The following is a 23,435-nucleotide window of genomic DNA, read 5'->3' as shown; positions in this document are numbered from 1 at the left end:
ATTAACCAGTCTAAGCTTAATTTTTGTCTTCAGCAACTGTGTGTTGAACATGTAACCAGAACAAAGAGGGATTGTTCCTGTTGCCAAAGGTACCACTGATATGAGAAACAAAACCACAAGAGTTTCACAAGACGACAGACTGACATTGCTAACAATCAGATAAATCCATAATGAAAATAGCTGTTAGTTGCAGCACTTATGTAAAGTATTGAAAACACGTTAAATTAAAAGAATATACATTTAAAACAAACATGGCCTCCCAGATCCTTTAAAGTGGTCCTTTAAAGCCTCTAACAGCTGAATACCATCAACTGAAACCTGACAACCGAAGATGATAATTGAGAGTTCAGTGTGCACGTACAAAGAGACCATGAAACAAAGAGGAAACCACAAGTGATGAGAAACCGACAGCATCTCAAAAGGCCCATTCATGGCTTCACTTACACACAGCAGGTTCTAATTCAGATGACACACAGCTCTTTCACTGAGAATATGACCGCCTCGCTTCAAACTTTGTCCCCTGTTACTAACGTCTGGAATGAGGTCACGTCTTAAAACCTCATTCACCTCCTCTGACTGAATCTATTAAGGGAAGTATTTAGTGACTTGACCTTGAGGACCTGCCGAATATTTGTCCAAGTCCACATAAAGGTAGCCCCGACATAAAAGAGGTGGAGCGCCTCCTCAGTCCTCCCTTCATCTTTTTACTGACTCCAGCGGTCAGGAATTTCAAGTGGAAGGCTGTCCAGGGTGGGCTCGCTCTGTAAAGGAAAGAGTGTTTCCTCTCCCGCCCCTATTGTTTTTGGACGCCTCCGTCATGAGGTCATCTGTAGGAGTGAAAGGGAGTGAGAGGGAGTCACCGTGAGAGTCGACTACTTCACTTTTTATGTAGGGAAACAGAAACTAAAATGATAATGCAGCATGTCAGACCTATCTGTGGAAAATGTACTTAAGCTTCAAGTTTCGAAATGGCAGCGATTGACCGTTACCCCACATTTTTTGACGTCAGCCTTCGTCAGCTTTGGCCACTGTTGCATGGATGTCACCAGTGGTGGAAAAAATACTCTAAAATATACCTAAACAGGTTGCAGCAGGTCCTTAAAAGGTCTGAAGGTCTTTTAAAAATATTAGGCCTTTAAAGTAATTAAACAGTCTTAAATTTCAATATGTGAAGTCTTAATTGCCACAAACATTTTAGCTGATTTTATTTATCCATCTACATTTCTTATTAATGAGTCAAGCTCTTTTGCATGAAAGTCTGATGTTACAAATCTAATCGAACCTAATACTGTCTTTTTACCCTATACTTGCACTTACCTATTGGCAAAATGCAGATTAACCTTACTCGCCCTAATAACCATATTCCTACATATACTATTTACCTCTATACTTATCTGCAATGCTTGAATAAGAAGATGATTCATCCAAAAATCAGTCTTAATTTGGGTTAAAACCGATCTTGAAAAGACCTTTAAAAAGCATTAAATTCTGATACCAGTAGAGATCTTCTCAAAGTACTAAAAGTAAAAATACTCATTATGCAGAATGGCCCTTTTCAGAATAATGTTAATGAATTATAATTATTGGTGCATTAATATGTACATTACTCTAATGTTGCAGCTGGTAAAGGTAGAGCTTATTTTACCACAATATATACGAACCCCCACCAAAGGATCAATTAAATCTTATGCTTATTAGTAATAATACATTATAATTGATTTGTTGTTTTTATTTAATAATCTGATACTGTAAGTAACTGAAGGTATTAAATAAATGTAGTGGAGTAAATATTTCCCTCTAATATGTAGTAAAGTAGAAATATAAAATAGCAGAAAATGGAAATACAAGAACCTCAAATTTGTACGTTTTACAAGTATAGTTCTCGAGTACATGCACTTAGTTACTTTCCACCTCTGGATATTACTTTGACCATGTGGTGGTTGTTACTGTATCAATGTTATTAAGTTTTCAAAATAGGTGGAAGAACAGCAAAGTATCTGGCAATAAATCAGGTCTATATCCATCACATTTTCTGGTGACCTTTGATAGATGTTTTTAGTGTTAGTAATTCTGAAAAGAAGGTGAGATAAATGTACCTGATAATCACTGGATGCAGCATTTGTCTGTTTATATCCAGGTACCATCAACAGAGGTACAGCAGATTGAAGCTCATGGTTTCTGACACAGTTGAGCAGAAAATGTGACCATACTGTGCCTGGAGATTCATCAAAAATATGCGGCATCTAAATATTGTCACCTGTCTTTCACGTGATTTAAATATTGGATAATGGTGTTAATGATAGCAACAGTCACATGTACAAACAAACAAACAAACAAAATACAGAATCTCAGAAAGTGGAAGCTAGTTAGCTTAGTTTTCTAATGTTAGTTCCCACTAAAAGGTCTTGGAATATGGAGATGTATTATGAAGGAGTAAATTTCAGTACAGACATAGTCAGTCTGAGACAAAAAAATCATGATCACAAATACTCACACAAGTCAAAACAAACATAATTCAGGATATTAACGCTGATATCTTAAAAAGTCATAAGTTTAATTGTTTGTTTAGAGTCAGGAGAGAGGAGGCTGGTTGGTCCAGAGGCTCTCCTCAGATCTGAACCAGACCTTCAGAAACACTTTTGGTCACATGTGATTGTGTTTGTGTTTAAGAGGTTCAACCTGTGGTAATGCGCTCCCTCACAGACCCCCCCACTCTGGCTGTGTGCTGTCACAGAAAGGCTTTAAAGCTGAAGGATTTGTTGATCCTAATCAGACGTCTTTACTCTCATTGGTTACTTGTTGTATTATGCTTTCTCTGTTAGTGCCTTTTTAAAGTAATTTGTTTAAAGGGTTTGAGGATTACACTGAAACAGAGCCATCTGGCACCATCTCTGTTTGTATATCTGTCACAATTTAGCAGTGTATTCAATAGGTCAATACGAACACAGTTTTCCTCTGATTTCTGTTGTTTTATAGACCCAACGATTAATTGATTAATTAGGAAAATAATTTTAATAAATAATTTAAGTAATTTATAATTCTTTTCTTACCACTGTGAAAAATAAGAGCAGGAAAACTGTGGCTTGTCTTTACTTTTGTCAGCAGTTGATTCATATCCAGGATTTGCTACTAGTCACTGATTTTCTAAGCTAAAAGGAACATTTTTACCTTTTTATATAAAATATTTGACAAATTCTCATTAGAAATAAGAAAATAAGGTAATTCTTAACACAGTTTTCAGCTATTATTGAAATTATTTTTTCCACCCTGGTGGGAGCTCTGTATATCATCCACCATGTGTAGCCATACCTTGGCCTCCAGTGTATCTACCTCTGTGGTTTTGGCTAAGGGCTAATGTTATTTTGAAAGTTTGGTAATCCTTTAATCTGGCCCCAAGAATTACAGAGAGGTGGTGATGTCAGGAGAGAAAAGAGCAGTGGCCGATCCGTCATGGGAATTTACAGTTGGGTTGGTGCGTGGAATCTTAATCGGTGGCGGCATTGTTCGGGGCAGGTCCTGCGTGGGGGGCAGACAGGCTGCATGTTGGGAAAAGGCGGAGGGAGGGGAGGGGTGGGGGGTTTGTAGAGCAGGAGCTGCAGGGGTGGGAACAGGGTGGGTTTTTTTTGGGAATGCTACTGTTGCTGAGTTGTTGTTGTGACAGGAGGAAACACATGAGGCAGGCAGGAAGTCCCTGTTACAGCACCGCGGCGTGCTAACTTGTCAGGCTAACAGATCTGATTTCAGGCAGCTCAGAAGATCGTTTAAGAGTTTAAACATTTCATTTCCTGTGCACTAAAGCTGTGCTTACAGCCTGGAGGACAGGTTTAGGAAAAATGACATTTAGTGTCCTGTTCTGCCACCTCTGGTTTTAACTATAAACAAGAGTCTACAGCCATGCTAGCAGTTCTTTTAGGCTTGCACCTCAAATTTAACAATGGCAATGCCACCATGTTGATGTTTAGCAGCTGTAATGTTACACACAGCATCAATGCAAAGTACTGTTAAGTTCTGACGTGATGAAGAAGCTGTCACTTGGGCTCTTAGAATCTTTGATTAACGTTTTTAGCTATTTTCTAAAATTTTATACACTAAAAAATGAATCCAAAAAACAAGTGTCTAATGCAGGAATACTCAACTCACTCTGCCTGGGGGCCACTTTTGCAAAATGACAGGAGGTAAGGGGCCAGTTACAGCAGCTCCGCACAGGTCAGGTGTACGCAGGTATTGTGTTTCTAGTATTTGACAACATTCAGAGCTTAGCCAAGACCTTTTTCAGGGGTCCAGGGGATCCTCCGCTGGCACATAAAAAAAACAGCTCTATTTTGATGCTTTTTTTTTGTGCACTCTGGCACCTTATTTACATTCAGAGTATAAGAAAAAATTCCCAGTGTGAATCAGTCAGGCTTCCAGGAAGTGTGCCGGGCTTTAAAGACAAATTTTCATAGTGGCCAAATAGTAGAAATACAATGGTCCGTCATGTGATGCCCTGCGGCCCAAGAATACTTTTTCCCATTGACGTACTTGGCAAAAGACACATCTGTAAATCAGTGGATACATTTTTTGAACATCACAACCCCCGCAAAATAACTCCTTTCTTGAGTCTGAACACTGATTGTGGTGGACGGTTCATGTCAAGAGAGTGGAATCTCACCCAAAAAAGGATGAAAACAAGCTTTTACCAAAACTTAATTTACCAGGCAGCTCCTATTTTTATATCTATGACATGTTGTTTTGAATAATTGCTAATGAGGTTTTGGAGTTTTCGAAGGCACCGAGTCACTGTATCAGAGCAGTTCTTTTTACTGCAGTCCACAACACCTTGGGCTTGTTTGGTTGTATGGTTATTTAAGTGAGTATTTATACCACTAATTTGTTTTGATGCAAACATGTTCTCTTTCTGTTTGTGTGTGTTTGTGTGCTCAGCCAGTGGATGTGCTGACAGGAAGACTGACAATGTAGAAGAAAAAGAAGAAGAAGAAGACAGAGAGGAAGTGTTCACGGTGGAGCTCCACAGAGGACCTCACGGCCTCGGCCTGGCACTCGTGGATGGAACGGTACAACAGCTTCTTCCTTCTTTACCCAGCACACATCCTCTTCTTCTCTCCTTCATAACACTGATTTAATAACAAGCATTTAGAGGTCCAGTAGTGTAAAATGATTTTGAAAGGCAGAGTCTTATCTGGATTGTTTCAGATCAGCAGCCACAGGGCTAAATGTTTTCACAGTTTAATCCGGACACAGGAAAACTTGTGCAGCAAATCTGATGAAGACTAATGAGATCAGACTATAAACTGAAGGGATTTGAGTTCAACAGACTGAAACTACAAATCTAATCTAACTAAATGTTCTTACTGACTGAAGGGCGGCTCTGCGGTCCAACCTCATGGACAAAAACCATTATGGTGATGTGATATGTTTGAACAGACAAGCTCATTAGCTATCATTAAAACCAGGTTAATGTTTGTACCACAGAGTACAACTGTTAAACACTAAAACATATATATATGCTTTATAATTTATATTTGAGCTATAACATTTAGTCAATCAACAAAACAACACTCACAACAAAAATACTGCTCAATCATTGATTAGCTGTAAAAACGCCAGCCTTCAAATGTGAATATTTGCTTGTTTCCCTAATAAAAACAGAATTATAATACCTAGACATGCCTCAGAGAGCACCACAATTTGGTTACTCTATAAAATAACCTTCCTGTTTTATATTTACACAGAAAACACAGCTGAGAATGTGCGGCATTTATGTGAAGTCAGTGGTTCCCGACTCTCCTGCCGCTCAGTGTCAGAAACTGAAAACAGGCGATCGCATCCTGGCTGTTAATGGCATCAGTGTGGTCGGTATGGAGTATAACGTGTAAGTATTAAAGTACACACTACAGATATTAGTCTGATCCCATGTTCCTGTCACTGCTTCTTTACAGTCTGTTGATTCTCTCTGCTTCCATTTCAGTGGTCGAGAGCTGATCCGATCATCAGGAGACTCTCTCAGACTGCTGGTGGCCAAGATCGACTCAAAGGCGAGCAACAAGAGCTTGGCTATGGCTAAATGCTGAAGGAAGAGGTGTGTGTGGACAATCAAGTGCAATTGGGAATACTAGAGGACGTTTGGTTTCTCCTTCCTGCTGCATCCAAAGTCAGTATTTCTCACAGGATGAAGGAAAACACAGACTTATTGTGACATAGAGCTGTTGTGTTTGCATTGAGACAATCATCCCAAAGCAACTGGACTGACTCGAGACTGTGGGCATGGTCAAGTTTATAAAAGCTCATTTTGCTGTCACAGCTTCTTTCTGGCCTATAAACAAACTCGACTCCACACTCATAAACCATGAGGGTTTGGCGGTGAGGAAAATAGCTGCCTGTGGCAATTTGCTGTTGTGAAACATCTATTTGAATGTCTGAGTACACAGTATTCTGTCTGCGGAGCTTCATGTAGCTGCTCCAGGATCAAGATTCATGTCTGGCACCAACTGGAACTATTCTCAAATTCATTCTTAAAGTAAGGCTATATGAAAAACTGTGAAACAGGATATTTTACACTGCAACAATTCCATTTCCAGGGAGTGATAAAATCATATTACTTTGCACAAGTTAAAGATCTGTCATCGGGCATTAGGTTAGTTCATCTTTTTCCACTACAAATATACTTGTTAAGCTTCTTTTTAAACACGTGTGGAGAAAAATCCTCAACTACAGAAAACCAGCAGAATTATCTCAGCTTACCAGGAGATTTTTGTATTTCTTGTTTTAGGAAAAACTAAATTGAGGCTTGATGTAAGACAGTGTCTTTTTTTCTTGTTTGTTTGTTTGTTTCATTTTCCATTTTAAAATCTTCACTTTGATATCACGTGAAAGACTGTTCATGCAAAGTAGCTGTTACAACAGCACGCCAAGTGATGGGTAACTGCAAAAGTCCTTAAGACAATGAGGTAGAAATCATCATCATTGTTGATGCATATAAACGAATTTGAGGATTCTGTGTTCACTTTTTAATCAATTTTTCTTATCATAAGAATGGATCAAATAACTGGTGATGGACCTACACAGGATTATCAACTGAATCTGCAGATCCCCTCGGCTACACAGAACTTTACAGTGTAATTCAAATCATTGTTTATCTGTCCGACCCAGAACTTTATGTCCTGGTTCACTCTCACCGCTCTCATGGCGTCATTTTCAATGAAAAAAAAAAGCTGTAAAAACTCACCGTTCACCACCTGCTCAGCATCAAACAGCAGACAGACAGTTAGAGACTAGCTGGTGAATATAGTGGAGCATTTAGCAGCTAAAGAGACAGATACAAATGACTATTCATGTTGCTCTGTAGCTGCTGGGCGTGTAAGTAAGCAACTGTTTGCTAACAAGTTCAGGTTCAAACTCCTCAGCTGGACAGATGCCAAAAAATATTTTGTTACAGAAATAAAACAGCAAAGTTTGTCTGAGTTACCAGAAAGTTTTAAGTCTCGGAGACAAAAGGAATTCTACATTTTCTGTCATAATGTTCTCTCTGCTTCAGCTGTTTGTATGTTTCAGGATCTTTCAGTGGAGCGTCATTCACATTCATCTACACACAAAAATGTACAGTGGTTAAACTGAATTAAAGGAATAGTTTAACAATTTGTGGCTGACAGTTAGATAAGAAGACTGAAACCATTGGCATGTGTTCTGCAAAATAATTTAAGGCACTTCCAGCAGCCTGTTAGCTTAGCTTAGCATAAAGACTGGAAACAAAGGGAAACAGCTAGCCTGGCTCTCATCTGTTTCCCCCAGCTAACCAGCTGCTGGCTGTATCACACTTACGCTACAGGCATGAGAGTGGTGTCAGTCCTCTCATCTAACCGTCGACAAGAAAGCAAATAATGTTGAACTTTTCCTTTAAAGCCTTACTGTCAGAGGTTTGGGCCCAAATCATAAAACATCTCAGAGTTACCAATCATAGATCAGTTTGTATGAAAAACATCAGCAGACATGTTTTAATAAGTTTAACACTGTAGAGCGACAAACTGCTGCAGCCCTCATCTCAAGTCTGTCTGTGTTTTAATCCCAAATGTTTTAAGTTCAAGTATATTGACATACAGTATTATTCACAGTATTTTGTAATATTTATATTGCGCAGTATTTTTGAAACTATGTAATAAATATTATTTTGACTGAAAACCTTGAACTCCTGTGTGCTCTCTGGTTGTTCTGTCTTCATGCATAAACCTCCTCCTATAATGTGTTTGTTAACAAATACAGCAGTGAACTCCATGTGCAGCAGGAATCTAAAAGCCGGGTGGAGCAGCAGGGAAGCTGCTGGGTGTGTCGGCACGCTTTAGTGGTCGCCACCAGCCGCTGTTTATAGCTGCTCTGTGGTTTCCACTAGCCAAGCACTTTCCACTGACTCCAGCTCCAGCACAGTCCAGCCCCTGTGGCCCCCTGAGGCCTCAATTCAGAACACTGCTTTATATCTGTATAAAGGTTTTTCAACATGTTGCACCCTGTGACTTAAAGGTGAACACATCGGAGAGTGTAATTAAAGTGTAAACAAGGTGCTGAGTGTGAGACACCCCTGCAGCTTTCTGACATTAATCTTCTTTTAAGAGTTCAACTTTATGTTCACACTGCAGGCTTTCAATGCTTAGCTTGTACTTATATTTATGTATCCATACAGAAGAGGTCACATCGGTTTTGTACTTGCAACGTCTCTCTTCATCTAGTTGGCTTATTTATCTGCTGGTTACTGCTTTTTAACCAGTTAAACGCTGCTTGTCTCACATGCAGCTTATTATGACAAGGGCAAAAAATTGTTCGTAAGTACATTTACTCGATTACAAATTAAAAGTACTTGTACTTTTTTTTACTCAAATTTTTACTATTAATGCAACTTTACACTGATACATATATCTCAACAGTAAATTTTGTACTTTTTACCACACTACATTTGTCTGACAGCTTCAGTTACGGATCAGGTTACAGTTTTTCATCTCCTTCCTGCCCAGTGAAAACCATGTATCTCCAAATGTGTTCATTTAAATGTTTGTGAAAAACTGAAGGATAAACTTCTGAAGCCAAATAAACTCTTTAAAAACCCTCTTGGATCAGCTTAAACATGCATCATCACAAAGCACAAAGTTTCCTGACACCATGAAAACTTGACTTTCTAGAGATTCGTGGTTCTCACAGGGCAGTGATGCTACAAGATTAAACTACAGTATATGAAGGAGTTCACAACCTTAAACATCTACAGCAGTGCATACACATTGATGCAGCAGTAATGGTAATCCAAAAACATCATACATAATACTAAATACATCCTCCACCACCATCCAAACAACCTCCTCCCGTCGTCACACCTGATTAGAGGAGTGATTCGTCAAGTTAAGTGAAAACACCTGTGTGGGTGAGCAGAGACGTTAACTTTTAGTCCATATCCTGTTTCAGATTTCCAAATGTGCAAAATATTTCAGACACTGCAAACATCTAGAAATTATTAGAAAAAAAATCTATTGAGAGTGGGGGTTGAATATTTAATTCAATAGTAGCATGAGCTTGCTTGAACAGTCCCACAAAGGTGACCCTCATGGTGGTGCTTGGGGAAAAAGACAGGCGATCTCCAAAATCAGAGGGATTCATTCTCTGGGGAGCATGGACGTCTGTATGAAACATTAAGGCACTGAATCAAATACTTGAGATATTTCAGTCTGCGCCCAAATGGTGGACTAACCAACAGTAGCTTCCGCAGCATGCATGGCTAAAAACACTGTGAGGTAATTTTATGTATTTAATTTAGTGACCGCTCCTTATGGAAGCAGAGTCTGGCCCTGAGCTGAAGTAGTGGTCACAGTTGAGGATGGGACAGTCTGTAAACAGCAGCATGTAGTCGTAGTACACAGTGTCCTCTGGAGGAGTTTCCTCTGGCCCTCCTCTGAAGCCACATTCCTCCAGGAAACTTCCTGGGGGCAGGCGAGCCTCCTCTGTGGGTACTCTACTCCGGAAAACCTCCAGCCTGGTGGTCTGGATCCCGACCCGCTCCTGGATCGTCCTGATCAGACTGAGAACTCTACTGCTGCTCAACAAAACAATCTCAAAGTTTCCTGGATGAGCTGCAGCAGTAGGGTCGAAGGGGATCGGTCTGACACTCAGACGGATGAACCTGTTGGTTAAAATCTGATTTTAGATCAGAATCCATCTCATATGAAGTTGTTTTGGGGAAACATTTTTCTTTTGAAATAAGAGTCATGAAGCTCATGAAGAGAGTGGCTGTAATTATGGGTTATAAGAATCAACATGACCTGACATGCTTTATAAAACCTGACACGTGTTGTGTTTGTTTGCAATTCACTTTAATAATACTTGTGTAAATGTACTTGCACTGCTGAAAACAATTGTTACTTATGAGTATGAGTTCATCTACAATATCTACGTTATTGAATGAATGAGTATAATATACAATATTTCAATCAGCAATGTGGTGGAGAAAAAGAAGTAGCAGTAGTATTCAAAAATGATCTGTATGTAACTTTTTATCAGTGCTAGTCATTTTTTATCACCAGTGGTTGAACAGGTTGTATACCCTTTTTGTGTTTGTAAACAGCGATGACGTATTTTGTGGGCGGAGGCGAACTGGTGGCAGAAAGGGACAGTAGTGGTGTTAGCGCCAAATAAAACATAAAAAGCACTATAATTTTTTTATTTCTCAACCAATTGCAAAGAGTAATTTTTATATCCATGGATTTATGATCTATGTGTAGTAGAAGGGAAAAAAATGTCTCCAGTTTAGGGAATCTGGATATTATTTAGGCTAATCACTGCCGCTCAAGTAAAGGAGTGTGTTAGGCTTATATGAACTGAATTATTTACGTGGTGAAAGGTACCATCATGAGGAATTGTTAAAACTCACATTTCTCAAGCATGGATTTGGCTTATTCTTTAATTAATAGCCGTGGAGACGTCCCCATATTATATAATTTACTGTGGAAGTACAACTTGAACTTGCTAACATGCTAGCTAAAGCTGCCTGCTTATTAACACCTTGATCATAACAAAGTACTCTTCACTTTAGAAAGGCCACCACAAGAAAATGTGTTCTTTGTTCATGTTAACATAGAGACTATAATGTGTGTTTACTGTAGATCGGTTCCCATCTGCATCCAGGCAGGGAAAATGAAAGGCTCACTAATGTTAGCGATGTAGCTAACGTAGCTAGTGCGCTACCTATGGCTGATCGCTGACAGGTAGAAACAATGAGTCATCATCCGTTTAATCTAATCAAAGAACATGTTTTCTTGTGGTGTTGTTCCTAGAATGAGCAGTGGTGACAATTACTATTTTCTGGTATGGTGAAGGAGATGGGAACTGCCCATTGGTTCCACATCCCATTGTTCCGACCATATTAAACTCATTGTTCGAAATCATAATGATGCCCTGTGGTTAAGGTCTGGTTAGGTTTAGGCACAAAAACCACTTGGTTAGGGTCAGGAAAAGATCATGGTGTGGGTTAAAATGAAAAAGAAAGTGACAAACACATAAGCCGTGAGCCTGCTCTGCCTCAAGCCGGTCGTGGCGCACCATACGCCCGCCGCGAGCCGTTCAGCACTGCGGACAGTTGGACTAATGGGATGTCGAACCAATGACATGGACCCGAAAGAGATAAGCAGACAGCGTTAGCTAGCTAGTTGAAAAGTTCAGTCTATGTTTAACAAATGTGAGTTTTTGCAATTCCTAATGATGATGAATTATTTATCACCACGTCACGTAATTCAGTTCATGTAAGCCAAACACACACACTCCTCAACTGAGCGTCCAGCAGCCATTATAGCCTGAATATCAAGATTCTAATTAACTGGGGACAAAACTTTATTTTCTATTACATGTAGATCAAAATGTATGTACAGTATGTGTGTATGAGTTTATGTCTATGGTCTTGCACTAACAAACTAACCCTGAGCAATGCCTACATTTTGTATTAAGATTACTAAGTAACTAAGTAACTCCACTAGAGTAAAACAGTACAATATTTGCCTTCAAATGCACTGATGTAAAAGTATAAAGTAGCATAAAAGGGTAATACTCTAGTTAAGTAAGTAAAGTATTTGAGTAGTAGTAGTTTCCATCACAAAAACAAATACACACACAAAAACACACACACACACACACACACAATTATAGCAACAGGTCAAATAAGGCAACAACACTTGTGTAAAGGTCGTTTTGAGGTCTGCTTTGTTTATGTAGCTGTTGAGTTTGCGTGTAATTTAGTTACAGGAAGTGACTGAATAAAAAGAGACATTAGCATGTTAACTGAAGTTTTCTGTTCATTAATTTATTGATTAATTAATCAAATTAATTCAGTTATTTATATTGGGACAGAGGGCTTTAGTGCCCACCTTTAATAAAAAAGACACACTCAATGAGAACAAGGAAAAACTCCCTACAGGAAGACACCTTGGGTGGGCCTACTCAAAGAGGGATCCCCCTCTGGGACAACCAGCTGGTGGGTGTCATGAGTGTCCCTGTGTCCAGATGGTGGGGGTCTGTGTTCACCTGAAGATGATCTTGTATTCCTGGGTGCCAGTGATGTTATGAGGATGGGGTGGAGGGGATGTTACAGCATCTGTCAGGATTTATGATGTTACCCTCTGGATTTTTTGGCGCTTCTGTCATCCTCATCTTCGTCATATCTTTCCCTTTTCCTGGATACTTGTGAAAGTCGGTCCTCCTCTTCTTCCTCATAGACTAAATCATCATCATCAGTATCCTCAGCGCAGCTGTCCCAGCCGCTGATGCTGTCACTGCTACTGTCGCTGTCTGCGAATTCATCCCAGTACCTGAATCTTTTAAATTTTACTCCCCTCATCCTCATCATCTTCCTCTCGAGGCCGCAGCCTGGATTCACCAGGCAGTGGGTCATCCTTTTGTTCAGCATGCTGGTTACTCTCCTCATCCTCATCATCTTCTTCTCGAGGCGAGTCGTTGTCTTATTCAACATGCTGGTTGATTCCCATGTTGACCTCAGCAGCTGGAACAACAGCAACATCAGGAGTGTTCACGGTGTTACCATTGCCAATATGGTGACGTTGAACTGGATTCTTCAGAGCCAATTGTCTTTGCTCTCTCAAAGCACTGAGTACTGGCCGCCTGAGGAATGTGAAGAAGGTCAGCGGGCATCTCCTCGCCGATTCATCTTTATTGGTCACTAATTCTGTATCGTCTGAACACAAGGGAGCTGGTTTGTAAATCTGCAGAGCACTTTCAAACTTGAGGTTGTTTCAAAAGAAAACGTCTCCTGGGAAATATGCTTTGGTGAGATGAAAGGGTTACCAAAGCAAACACGGTGCGTGTGTGTGTGTTTCAGCAATCTGGAGCAAATGGAGTATTCACAAAGTCTGAAGCCTAAGGTTTTTGTTCATAGGGATTACTGTTGCATATCATTACCTCATTTTTTGAAACTTAAGCCACAATCTATATAAACATGAGACATTGTAACATTATATATATATATATGACAGAAAATAAGGACAAGCATCGTAGAACCCCTCTAATGACTGTGCACCACTTGTGATTTTTCCTAGGAATGTTGCCACTGACGGACAGTTTTAATAATGCAAGTGCAAGGGCTTTCATTACATATATGTTAATGTACATACCTCATGTCCTCTTCAGGGTTTGACAGCTGACGATCACATCTTGATATCTGAGTGTCGATCTCTGTGCTGTCATTCAGTCTTTGATGACAAAAAGACAGAAAACAGTCCCGGTTCATAAAACAATAAACAAAAAAAAGATCCTCTCACATCAGGTACTAATTTATTTTACCTCAGTTTCTTCTGCACCTGTGTGCTCAAATCTCGATAACTGATCATGTTGTCATCGGTCTTCAGCTGCTGAGTCAGCATGTGGAGCTGAAACTGCTGACAAGGGACGTCCAAGTTCATTAGACCTGCAGCCAGAGACACACAAATCAATAATAATGGAGTTTATGTCAATATCAATAGTTTAATAAAGTGTTCATGAAATGCTGCATCATTTAACCTGTTCAGAGTTTTTTTTTTTTTTTTTTTTATGTGATGATTCATTCCTTGAGTGGTCAATTCAGGATTTCTGTAAAGGCTCCAAAAAACTCTAGAGGCTTAAATATATCTTATGTAAAATAATAATAATTTTAAAAATATGAACACATTTATCTTTTTAGCAGTGTGAAAGCTACATTTTTGGAAAACTGTAAATGTTATCACAAATTCAGTGATGGACACTGAGGCTGATTTTAGTCCACGCCTCAATTTCTCAGTGTGAGAAATGTAAAAAACTAATTAAGATTTCTTATTTTGCAAGGACATTTAATTTGTTATCTTGGAAACTAAACTCAATCACAGTTTTAGCGAATATAGGCAAAACTGTGGATATTTCTTTAAAATATTTGGGCCCCTTTCCTCTCAAATTTAGAAACATTTTGGTTGTGAGAATCTGCAGATTTCTTTAAATTTTGAGGGGATGCTGACAGGTTTGACAGGTTTTGTCCGAGGATACAGAAATAGTTTGTGATTTTCATGTGGCAACCTGATATAATTTTCCCCTTCATGTATTTGTTGTTATAAGTAGAAGTTTGTTAAAAAGTAGCCCAGATGTAAATTAGCCTTTTTGTGTCTCAGTGTCACAAGCTGGTGTGTTCAGATTTCTTGCTTTTTGAAAAGTGCTGATTCACATGGAGCCCCAGTCTGCACCTCTGAGTTATTATCCTGCAGGTCTTGGAGCTCCTTCAAACTCTTCAGTACAAAAGTATAGTTTACTGAGACAAAAGGAACATTGTTCTGGGTTTGTTTCCCAGAGCCAGCTGCTCTTATCTGCGAGGGGGATAAAAGGAAATGACTCACAGTGCCCTCCGTGAATACTTCAGTACAACCACAGTGGCATTTGGTTAATACCGACCCACATATCTCCTCCTAATCTCTTTTTCCTTCAAGATTATCTGACATTCAGAGGAGCTGGAACAGACACTGAAGTCTGCCATGTGAAGAAGAGTTCAATGTGAGCCTTCATGGATGTTGGCATATAAAATCACAGAAAATACTAAAACTGTTTCCAAAAGAGCAACGGGATGCTTGTTCATGCTTTGGGGATAAAGGGGCAGATAAAAGATGGATTACCCAAGTAAAAATCCTTCAGGTTGACTGATCCACTTCTGTCTGCGTCACTGTGACTGAACAACTCGTCCACGTGCAGCTGATGATCCGAAAACCACCGAGTCATCTCAAACAGGAAGCTCTCAAACTCAGGCCTGCTGAACTGCGAAGTTTTGTCCATGGGAACCTTTACCATGTTTGAGACAAATCACAAGTGATAATATATGCTTACTTGTATCAGGTAAAGTGTGTTTAAGTAGTGCTGAGTTTTATACAGTTTACCAGTCACTAAAGGTTTAGATGGAGTAGAAATTCCCATCATAACTTTAATTTAATTTCAAATAGGTTTTAGTAATGTAAAAAGAGAGTCTGTGTGGTCCAGTTGAGCTAGATGCTGACACAAAGATACAAATAAATCTAACAAGAGACCATCTTGCGACTGGTTCACTCTAGCTGTGATACAGCACTCTGCGACTTCACATAAGTGTGAGCCAGAGGCCCAATGGCTCCTTCCCCTCTTGTTACCCTACTTCCAGCCCCCTTGCTTGGATCACATCCATCATCTAACTTGCCTCTCATTTTGATCTCACCAGCACACCTGGAAAGATTCATGACTGCGTCTTGCATGGTTACGCAATCATGATGACAAATTGTGTCCACAGACATACAGACACACTGAATGAATTTAATTTGACATAAACACCTGGCATAGTACTCAGAACTGCTGCTGTAGTAGCTCCCGCTATCTCCAGGACCCTATTTTGCCATGATGACACACACATAGACTCGCAAGGTTAAAACTATACCAGCCATTGAGACACTGTAGCTGCTGGTAATAAACCAGTAAACTACAAAACGTAAAGCACAGCTAATGCTAATGCTAACATGTTCACAATGTCAGTGCTCTGCACTGTTTAGCAGATATAATGTTTACTACTGAGTTTACCATCTTAATTTAGTGTGTTAGCATAATGCTAGTTAGCACTAAACACAAAACGGCTGATGAGAATGCCGTTAGTTTTGCAGGTGTCATGCCTAGTTTAGACCAAAGATTTGCGATGAGACAGTTGAAACAGGCAACTACTTGCAATACACCATTCTGCAATGTTCTAAAAACCTGCCGGATCACACCAATGCAACTAGATGAGACCATGTATCATCTCTATGCAACAACTCTCTGTACTTCCGTTCTGATTTCCAGCTTTTCAGGCTTATTTTGTGGCTGAATATTGTTTTTTGCTTCTCGTGAGATAGCAGGATAGTGAGAAACTGGCTACAGTATTTCACTAAGCATAAGCGACCCACCATTCAACACAGGCACACCATGACGATGGAAACAGAGGGCTCAGCGGGGACGGAGCATCCATCTGCAGTCATTTTGACTTGACCAGCCAACTTCACTACAAGGTGACTGGCTGTAGAAACAGGTGATACGTTCTAAAACCAGCCAGTGTCGGTACCGGCTGCAGGTGAGTCGAGCTCAGGCCGGCCAGTTCACACCGTGGTAACTTTTCTCTGCAACATTCTAAAACAGTTTCATCTCGTCGCAAATCATTGGTCTGAACTGGGCTTTGGTCACAAACCAAAGTGTTGGACAAATAGAATTTTTGACCTGATGACGGCGCTAGGTGAAAAGTCAGGGGATCACCAAAGTGATTACAATTCAATTATTCTGAGGGAACCATGAATGTGTATTAAAATTTATGACAATCTATTCAGTAGTTCTCGAGTTATTTCATTAAAAAGATAAATAAACAGTCCAGTCTTTATGCTGAGCTAAGCTGACCTCTTGCTTGGTTCAAATTCTTCATACAGACATGAAAATGCTTTCAAACTTCTCATCTAACTCTCAGCAAGACAGTGAATAAGCATAAAAATGTCAAACTATCCCTTTAAGTGTTAAGGGTCACTACCCAGTCCTTGTTTACACCCAACAAACCAAAACCATTGAACACTCTTTCTCTGTTTCTTTGACTGTTACACCCACATTAGCGTGCTCTTTTTTGGTGAATTTTCGGGGCCGCTTTTTTTTCTTCTTCATGTTGTCCTCCACCAGGAGAAGGAAGGAAGCACCACTCAGCTCTGTGTTTACAGTAGATATGAGGTTGATGTCAGTCACTCTGTACTCACTGTGGAAGAAAAGATGAAATACTTGTTTACACTGGAGGTAGAATCACTGGATATTGTATTTTTCCAAGAACCTGCAGGTCAGAGAATCAGCTTTACACAATCAGTAACAAATAGGCTACACAAGGCAAATTTAAAAACTGGACTGCAAGCTGAATGTGAAGTTAGTTTGAACTTGGAACAAAGAAACACATTTGGCAAACCAGAATATTTCAATCTAAACTTTGAAAGTAAAAGTGAAGTAATGGTTCCTTTATGTCAGAATATAGAGTGCTGTAGGGATGATGTTTTTTGTAGGCCAGTGTAAAATGTTAGCATTGCCTTGGTTCTCTCATAAAAAGTCTATTGGATTTTCCCATTGGATTTTGGATTATTGAAAAAAATAAGCTCTGTGGCAAACAACACATTTAGCCACTTGTTAGCGACCTGCCTTTCTCACGACACCAAAAGGCTGCAAAATTCACAAGTGGGGTATTCACTGACGTATTTTATGTCGCAGAACAAAACGTGAAAGTCTCTTCGGCTTGTGTTAACCACAGACCTTATTTTAGGCATCTAACCAAAACCCATTTTCAAAACCCAATGAGATGAGGGAACCGGAAGGTTTTAGGTAAACCATTGCTTTACACGAACCATTTTAACCATTTCCATCAGCTAATTAAGCTAACTATTTCAAGTGTTTATTCAGTAGCGTACTAGCTAACTATTCCAACTATTTCCACCTATCTATTTGTCGATCACTTTTAGGTAACTATTTAAACAATCAGTGCAGTGGTGTAGTGGTCTATCCAGGTATACCCACTTCCTCCTCTGTAACCTACCCACCTAGTAGTACTTAGTTTGATATTTTATTGACACAAACAAATAAAATATTTGGGTCCAAACAATATACAAAAAAATCTTATATAAATTAAACCCATTGGTAAAAACATTAAAAGGTAATACAGCTAACAACACAGAGTCCCGTCATTTAGTAGAGGCCTGCTGGTGCTCCAGTACTGTAAGGCATGCATGTAACATAACTGATTCTTTTATCAGTGGCCACGAAGAGTGAGCTCAGTTCAGGAGAGTCATGTCCATATCTCTCACGGATATTCTGTTTATGAGGACACACGAGTATAAGATCTTCATTTTGTATGCCAGTCTTACAGCAACACACACGTTGATCTGGTGGTGTACGGCTTCACCTCCCCATTTACACTCGCAATCTGTGAGAAGGCAACTGGAACTGTAATGCAGGGCTGTATTGTATGTGGGTTGATGGCTTGGTAGGTCTTGTATCTTGTTCCCTCTTTAGATCTTAATTTTTCAATCATCTCTCTGCAGTCACTCTCAATATGACCTTGTTTCAGATAAGTACGAGTTCACGACTTAGCTCTCCTTTCTTGTCATTTCTAGAACATACCACAAGGGGTCATCTGATGCTGCTTCATCTTGCTCAAAAACCTGGCTTGCTTTTCTCTCACTAAAGCTCGCACTGAAAGGAGTCGTTGAAGGTGTAGTAGACCTCACCCCCAGTGGGGATTTCACCTGAGTCATGTAAAGAGATTTAACAGACTTAAGAGCACTTTTAACAGAGCCTCACATCCATACAAATAGCTGAAGAGAGAGCAGTTTCAAAAACCTTTAGTTTGACACAAAATGGGGCATCATGGTTGCTGGGTTAGAAGATAATTAACTTGGTGGTCCCCACTAAAGAACTTCTATGAAAAAATTGACAACCAGACCAGGCTTCTAATAGAGACAGGCATTTATTTGCCAAATGTGTAGCCACACCGGGCTAGTAAAAGGGATTGTGCGTTTAAATGGGACGGGGCTTTTAATGGAAGTTTTACAGTGTTTCAGCTGTTTATCCAATGCTTTTAGCTAAATATCTAAAGTTTTTATCCATTATTTTCGGCTTACAATTTCAACAGTTTGTCTATTGATTTCAGCTAATCATTTCAGCTGTTTATACTTAACTTTAGCTAACTATTGTTAGTTAACTTTAAGATAACTATTTCAAATGTTTGTCCATTAGTTAACTTTTAGCTAAGAAGTTGAGCTACTCCACATGTACCCCCAAGCAACTTCAGAAGAGCTGCACAGGAATCACTGGAGTAAAGTATAAAAAGATCATCAATTTGTGTGTGTATTCTGCGACTAAACCTACTCTAACCTATGACTGATTGTAGACGCACCAAAAGTAAATTTAGGATTTGCAGACACCCATGTTTTACAGTGCAGTTAGGTGATTAATCATGCTCATGCTCAACAGTGAAAGAGTGACAAAATACAGTTAGAGAATAAGCCATGATGCTTTTGCAGTTGCTCATCCTTCCTGCTCATCTCAGACAATGAAGTCAGGAAACAAAGCAACAGTGACCAGTTAGATGTGATGAGAGTGAGTGTACACACTGCTGCCCCTGTCTTCCTCACTCCCAGTGCATATCCCAGTACCAGTGCTGGGAGCAGGGGGAGTTCTTTAAACCCAGCCCTTCCCTCAGACAGACAGGAAATCCCGTCTGGAGGCGAAGGTGTATGAGGATACACTGACTTGGAAGAAAGCCAGTCAGGTTGCCTCTGAGTCTGGGAGAGTTTATGATTTACTGATAGCAGTAAAAGATGTCGTCATAAATGAAAGCAGTGATGCCACGATGGAAGAATTCAAAATTTCAATTGTTTCATGTTCAGATAACTGACATTTCAACTGCCTTTATCATTTGCACTTCAACTCAAACTTCAGCTGTTTAATTAAAGAGTTTCACTTGAAACTCAAACTCTTAAACAACAGCTCACTTGGGAACATTTGCATTTTTTGAGACATTTGCATTGCTTTACACTATTTGCACCTGCACTTTTCAGCAGTGAGTACACTTTTGTACAACAAAAATGCACCATAACTCATATTTTTTAATGTACATGTACTTTATCTGCAAAAATCTTTAGCTGTCAGATAAAGTAGCTCAGTAAGTACTCTAGTAAGTTTGAAGCACCACAAAACTGTACTTTATACAGTTTTTGTGTTCTTGTGCTGCGGGATACAAAGTTTTTACCTGATAAGACTGATACTTTAGTTTATCTACAATATCTATGCGGATGACTGAATAAAATGTAGAATATTTTCCTCAAGAAAGTGGTAGATACAGTAGTTGTCTCCAAATATGAACATTTTCCAACAATAACCTAAATTTACTTTGCTACTTTTAAGAAGTAGAAGTACAGTATTAGTTGTAGCAGTAACGCTGAGGTGGTGGTACAGTTTGTACTTAAACACTGATAACTTGCCCTGAAGTGTTCCCAGTCTCTGTAACATGCTGGAGTCTCTGAGGATCAAAATGAAACTTCTCACACAGCAAAATGAACTCAGTCAACTGTGAATAAAAAGAGCTTTTTTATATGTTTCTGACAGAAAACACGACACGCTTCCTTTGAGGAAAAAAAAGTCTTTTATCTTTGCCCTTATAAAATTCCTCTCATGTATATTTATGCCTTCACAACAAGCAGATCACTTCAAAGTGTATTTCGGGTCCCACCAACCAAACAGAGAACCACAGGTGTGCTCCTGGTATGTGGAGAACAGAGTGGGAGGTCAGGGACACTTTTTTGCACTCAGAGTACCAAAGTGTGCGCTCATGCAATGTGAAATTTAAGAACAGTTTCTGACAGTCATTCATGCAGGAATTGATGTAGGCCAACAAACTTTAAAAAAAAAAAGCTCCAGTGAGCTGTGATGGAAGAAGTATTTAGTATTTACTCATAGCAATACCACACTGTTAATTAACTCCATTAAAAGAAAACAAAACCCTGCACTGAAAATTGTACTGATGTAAAAGTACAGTGTTTTTCAAAAGCAAAAACAAAATGGTAAGCTAATTCAAAGTATCATTTTCTGTTCAATAGTTAAGTGCGAGGTTGCAACTTACGATTATTTTCATTATTAATTAATCTACTATTATAGAAACACACATTTATGTTCTCAAAACTTTGTCTCGTCTTTCCTCTCCCATTAATCATCTTACAACTCCTCAGATTTATCTGGTGACCCTTCGAAGGGGCCCGGCCCTTAGGTTGGGAACCACTGGACTAAACTAGCTAATAAAGTGATTCAAACTAGCTACATTTTGAGTGGCCACAACAGTAAAAGGCTGCTTATAAATTAACGCGTTAGCATTAACAATCTAATAATGTCACATATAACAATATATATCAGTAGCTAGAGAGTGAGTACTTTTACTTTTGATACCTTAAGTGCATTTTGCTGATAATACTTTTGTACTTTTACCTATAGTAGTTTGAATGCAAGACTTGTAAAGGAGTAGCCTATAGATTCATAGTGAGTATGTGGACTTGTTCAGTAAATGTAAGTACTGTGGTGGAAATTATCTGAGTACATTTACATAAGTTCTGAGGTACTTATATTTTCCTTGAATGTGCTTTATTCATGCCACTTTCTACTTCTACTCCTTAAATCATAAGGGGCAAATGTTGTGCTTTTTACTCCAAGTTATCGGAAAGTTTAAATTCGTAGTTACGATACAGATTAACATATGAAGATAGAAATGAACATATGAAGCACTTATAAAATATGATGTCTTGTTATAAATTACCCTACAGTGATACAGACCAAACAATCAATCAATTAATTGAGAAAATAATCAGCAGTTTAATCCATAATGAAAATAATAATCAGTCAATAGTTCAAAATGAGCTCCACCTCAACCAGCTACAACTGTAAAATCCTGCTGTTACATTTATGATGACTTTAAAATAATCCGATAATAGTATAACAATCATAGGGGGCAATTCTCTGTATTAATTTATTAAGTTCCTTTACTCTTAATACTTAAAGTGCATTTTTATTAATTATAGCCTACTTCCCTTCACATACGTAACATTTTTAATGTAGGACTTTTAGTTGTGTTGGAGTATTGCCACAGTGTGGTATCAGTACTTTTACTTAAGTAAATGATTCCTCCACCTCTGAATAAGTAAAGCTTTCAGCCATGAAAAATCAGTCTCCTCTCAGATCAGTGCTGCAGTTGAGCACATAATGTTTGGTTACAGCGCCCTCTGCTGCATTAATATAAGAGCTACAGAGGATGGGAGGATGACTCAGTTCCTTTCTAAATAAAACAGTGAGTGTAGTTTATGACTGCTCCGGATGTAAAGTAACAACTTAAAAATGTAAAATATCAGGTTGTAAGAAAAAATGATACCACACATCATTAAATCGAATATTTTCCCATTTTTATGCACCCACATTTCAGCATTTCTGTAACGCTAAACTCTTCACTGAAACACTAAATAATAAAAACAATAATTTAAACATGTCTGTGTAGACCTCTAATGATCGGTGCAGAGACAGAGTACACATCAATCATGTGCTATTCAGTTATCAGTTATTACAAGATCATTAACTATTACGTAACTTTGACTGCGAGTACTACATTTATTCAACATGTACTTAAGTACAATTTTGAGGTACCTGAGTATTTCCATTGTCTGCTACTTTCTACTTCTACTTCTCCATCTTTACCAGCTGCAACATGAAAGTGATAAACACATGAATGCATCAATGGTTACTATAAAATAATATATATAATTCTGAAATGAGCCACTGAGTACTTCTGTTTTGGCACTTAAAGTATATTTTTAAAGAAATACTTTTGCTTTTTACTGAATGCAGGAACTTTACTTACAACAGAGTATTTCTACACTATTACTTAAGTAAAAGATCTGAATACTTCCTCTGCTAATTATTTCCTCTGTTAATTATCATGTTCAAGATCAGTGAGCAGATACATGAGCATATAACGTGACTCACAGCTAAGTATTCAGTGCTGGTCCTCCATCCCCTTCTTCTTTTTTAAATCTCTGAACCTTTTGAGAAGTTTCTGTTCTCCTTCCTGTTGACTCACTGTGTTGACCGGTTGCCAAGGGAACGGGACCTTCACAGACACACACACGCAGTGATTTATGGGAAGGCCGACCGAATGAAATAAAATGAAAAGAAAATGTTCAGTTAGATTCAATGATTGTTCTTTGTTTGTTTTGTAGGTCAGCAGCAACAAAACAGCTGAGGAAATGACCTGATTACATGTGACAGATACAATTGATTGATTGATTGACCAACCTTTTCCATCTACTAAGCATCAGTAATCACATTAATTCATGCAGCCTTATCATATGTCAGAGCACAATACACTG

The 23,435-nt window shown here is 38.9% G+C and overlaps 2 protein-coding genes across 2 annotated transcripts in view; one reads left to right on the top strand and one right to left on the bottom strand.

The window, feature by feature from the left end:
* radil2a (Ras association and DIL domains 2a) overlaps positions 1–6,795 on the top strand; it is a 33,058-nt gene extending 26,263 nt beyond the window's left edge. The window contains exons 14-16 of the mRNA XM_050069143.1: positions 4,924–5,054; positions 5,733–5,872; positions 5,969–6,795. Of these exons, the coding sequence (XP_049925100.1) occupies positions 4,924–5,054; positions 5,733–5,872; positions 5,969–6,071 (374 nt within the window). The 3' untranslated portion in view covers positions 6,072–6,795. The remainder of the gene's footprint in view (positions 1–4,923; positions 5,055–5,732; positions 5,873–5,968) is intronic.
* A 138-nt stretch (positions 6,796–6,933) lies between these two features.
* LOC126405415 (uncharacterized) lies at positions 6,934–23,177 on the bottom strand. Its single transcript, XM_050069144.1, has 6 exons — positions 23,053–23,177; positions 17,107–17,248; positions 15,144–15,306; positions 13,816–13,939; positions 13,647–13,724; positions 6,934–10,153 (listed from the first exon to the last, which is right to left on the bottom strand). The coding sequence occupies exons 2-6, from the start codon at positions 17,158–17,160 to the stop codon at positions 9,787–9,789; spliced, it is 786 nt and encodes a 261-aa protein (XP_049925101.1). The 5' UTR covers positions 17,161–17,248; positions 23,053–23,177; the 3' UTR covers positions 6,934–9,786.
* Between the last annotated feature and the right edge of the window lie 258 nt (positions 23,178–23,435).

Source organism: Epinephelus moara, chromosome 18 (assembly GCF_006386435.1).
Source record: "Epinephelus moara isolate mb chromosome 18, YSFRI_EMoa_1.0, whole genome shotgun sequence".
In the NCBI taxonomy this organism is placed as follows: domain Eukaryota; kingdom Metazoa; phylum Chordata; class Actinopteri; order Perciformes; family Serranidae; genus Epinephelus; species Epinephelus moara.
Note: the sequence above shows the minus strand (reverse complement) of the source record. Positions and strands in the feature narration are given on the sequence as shown.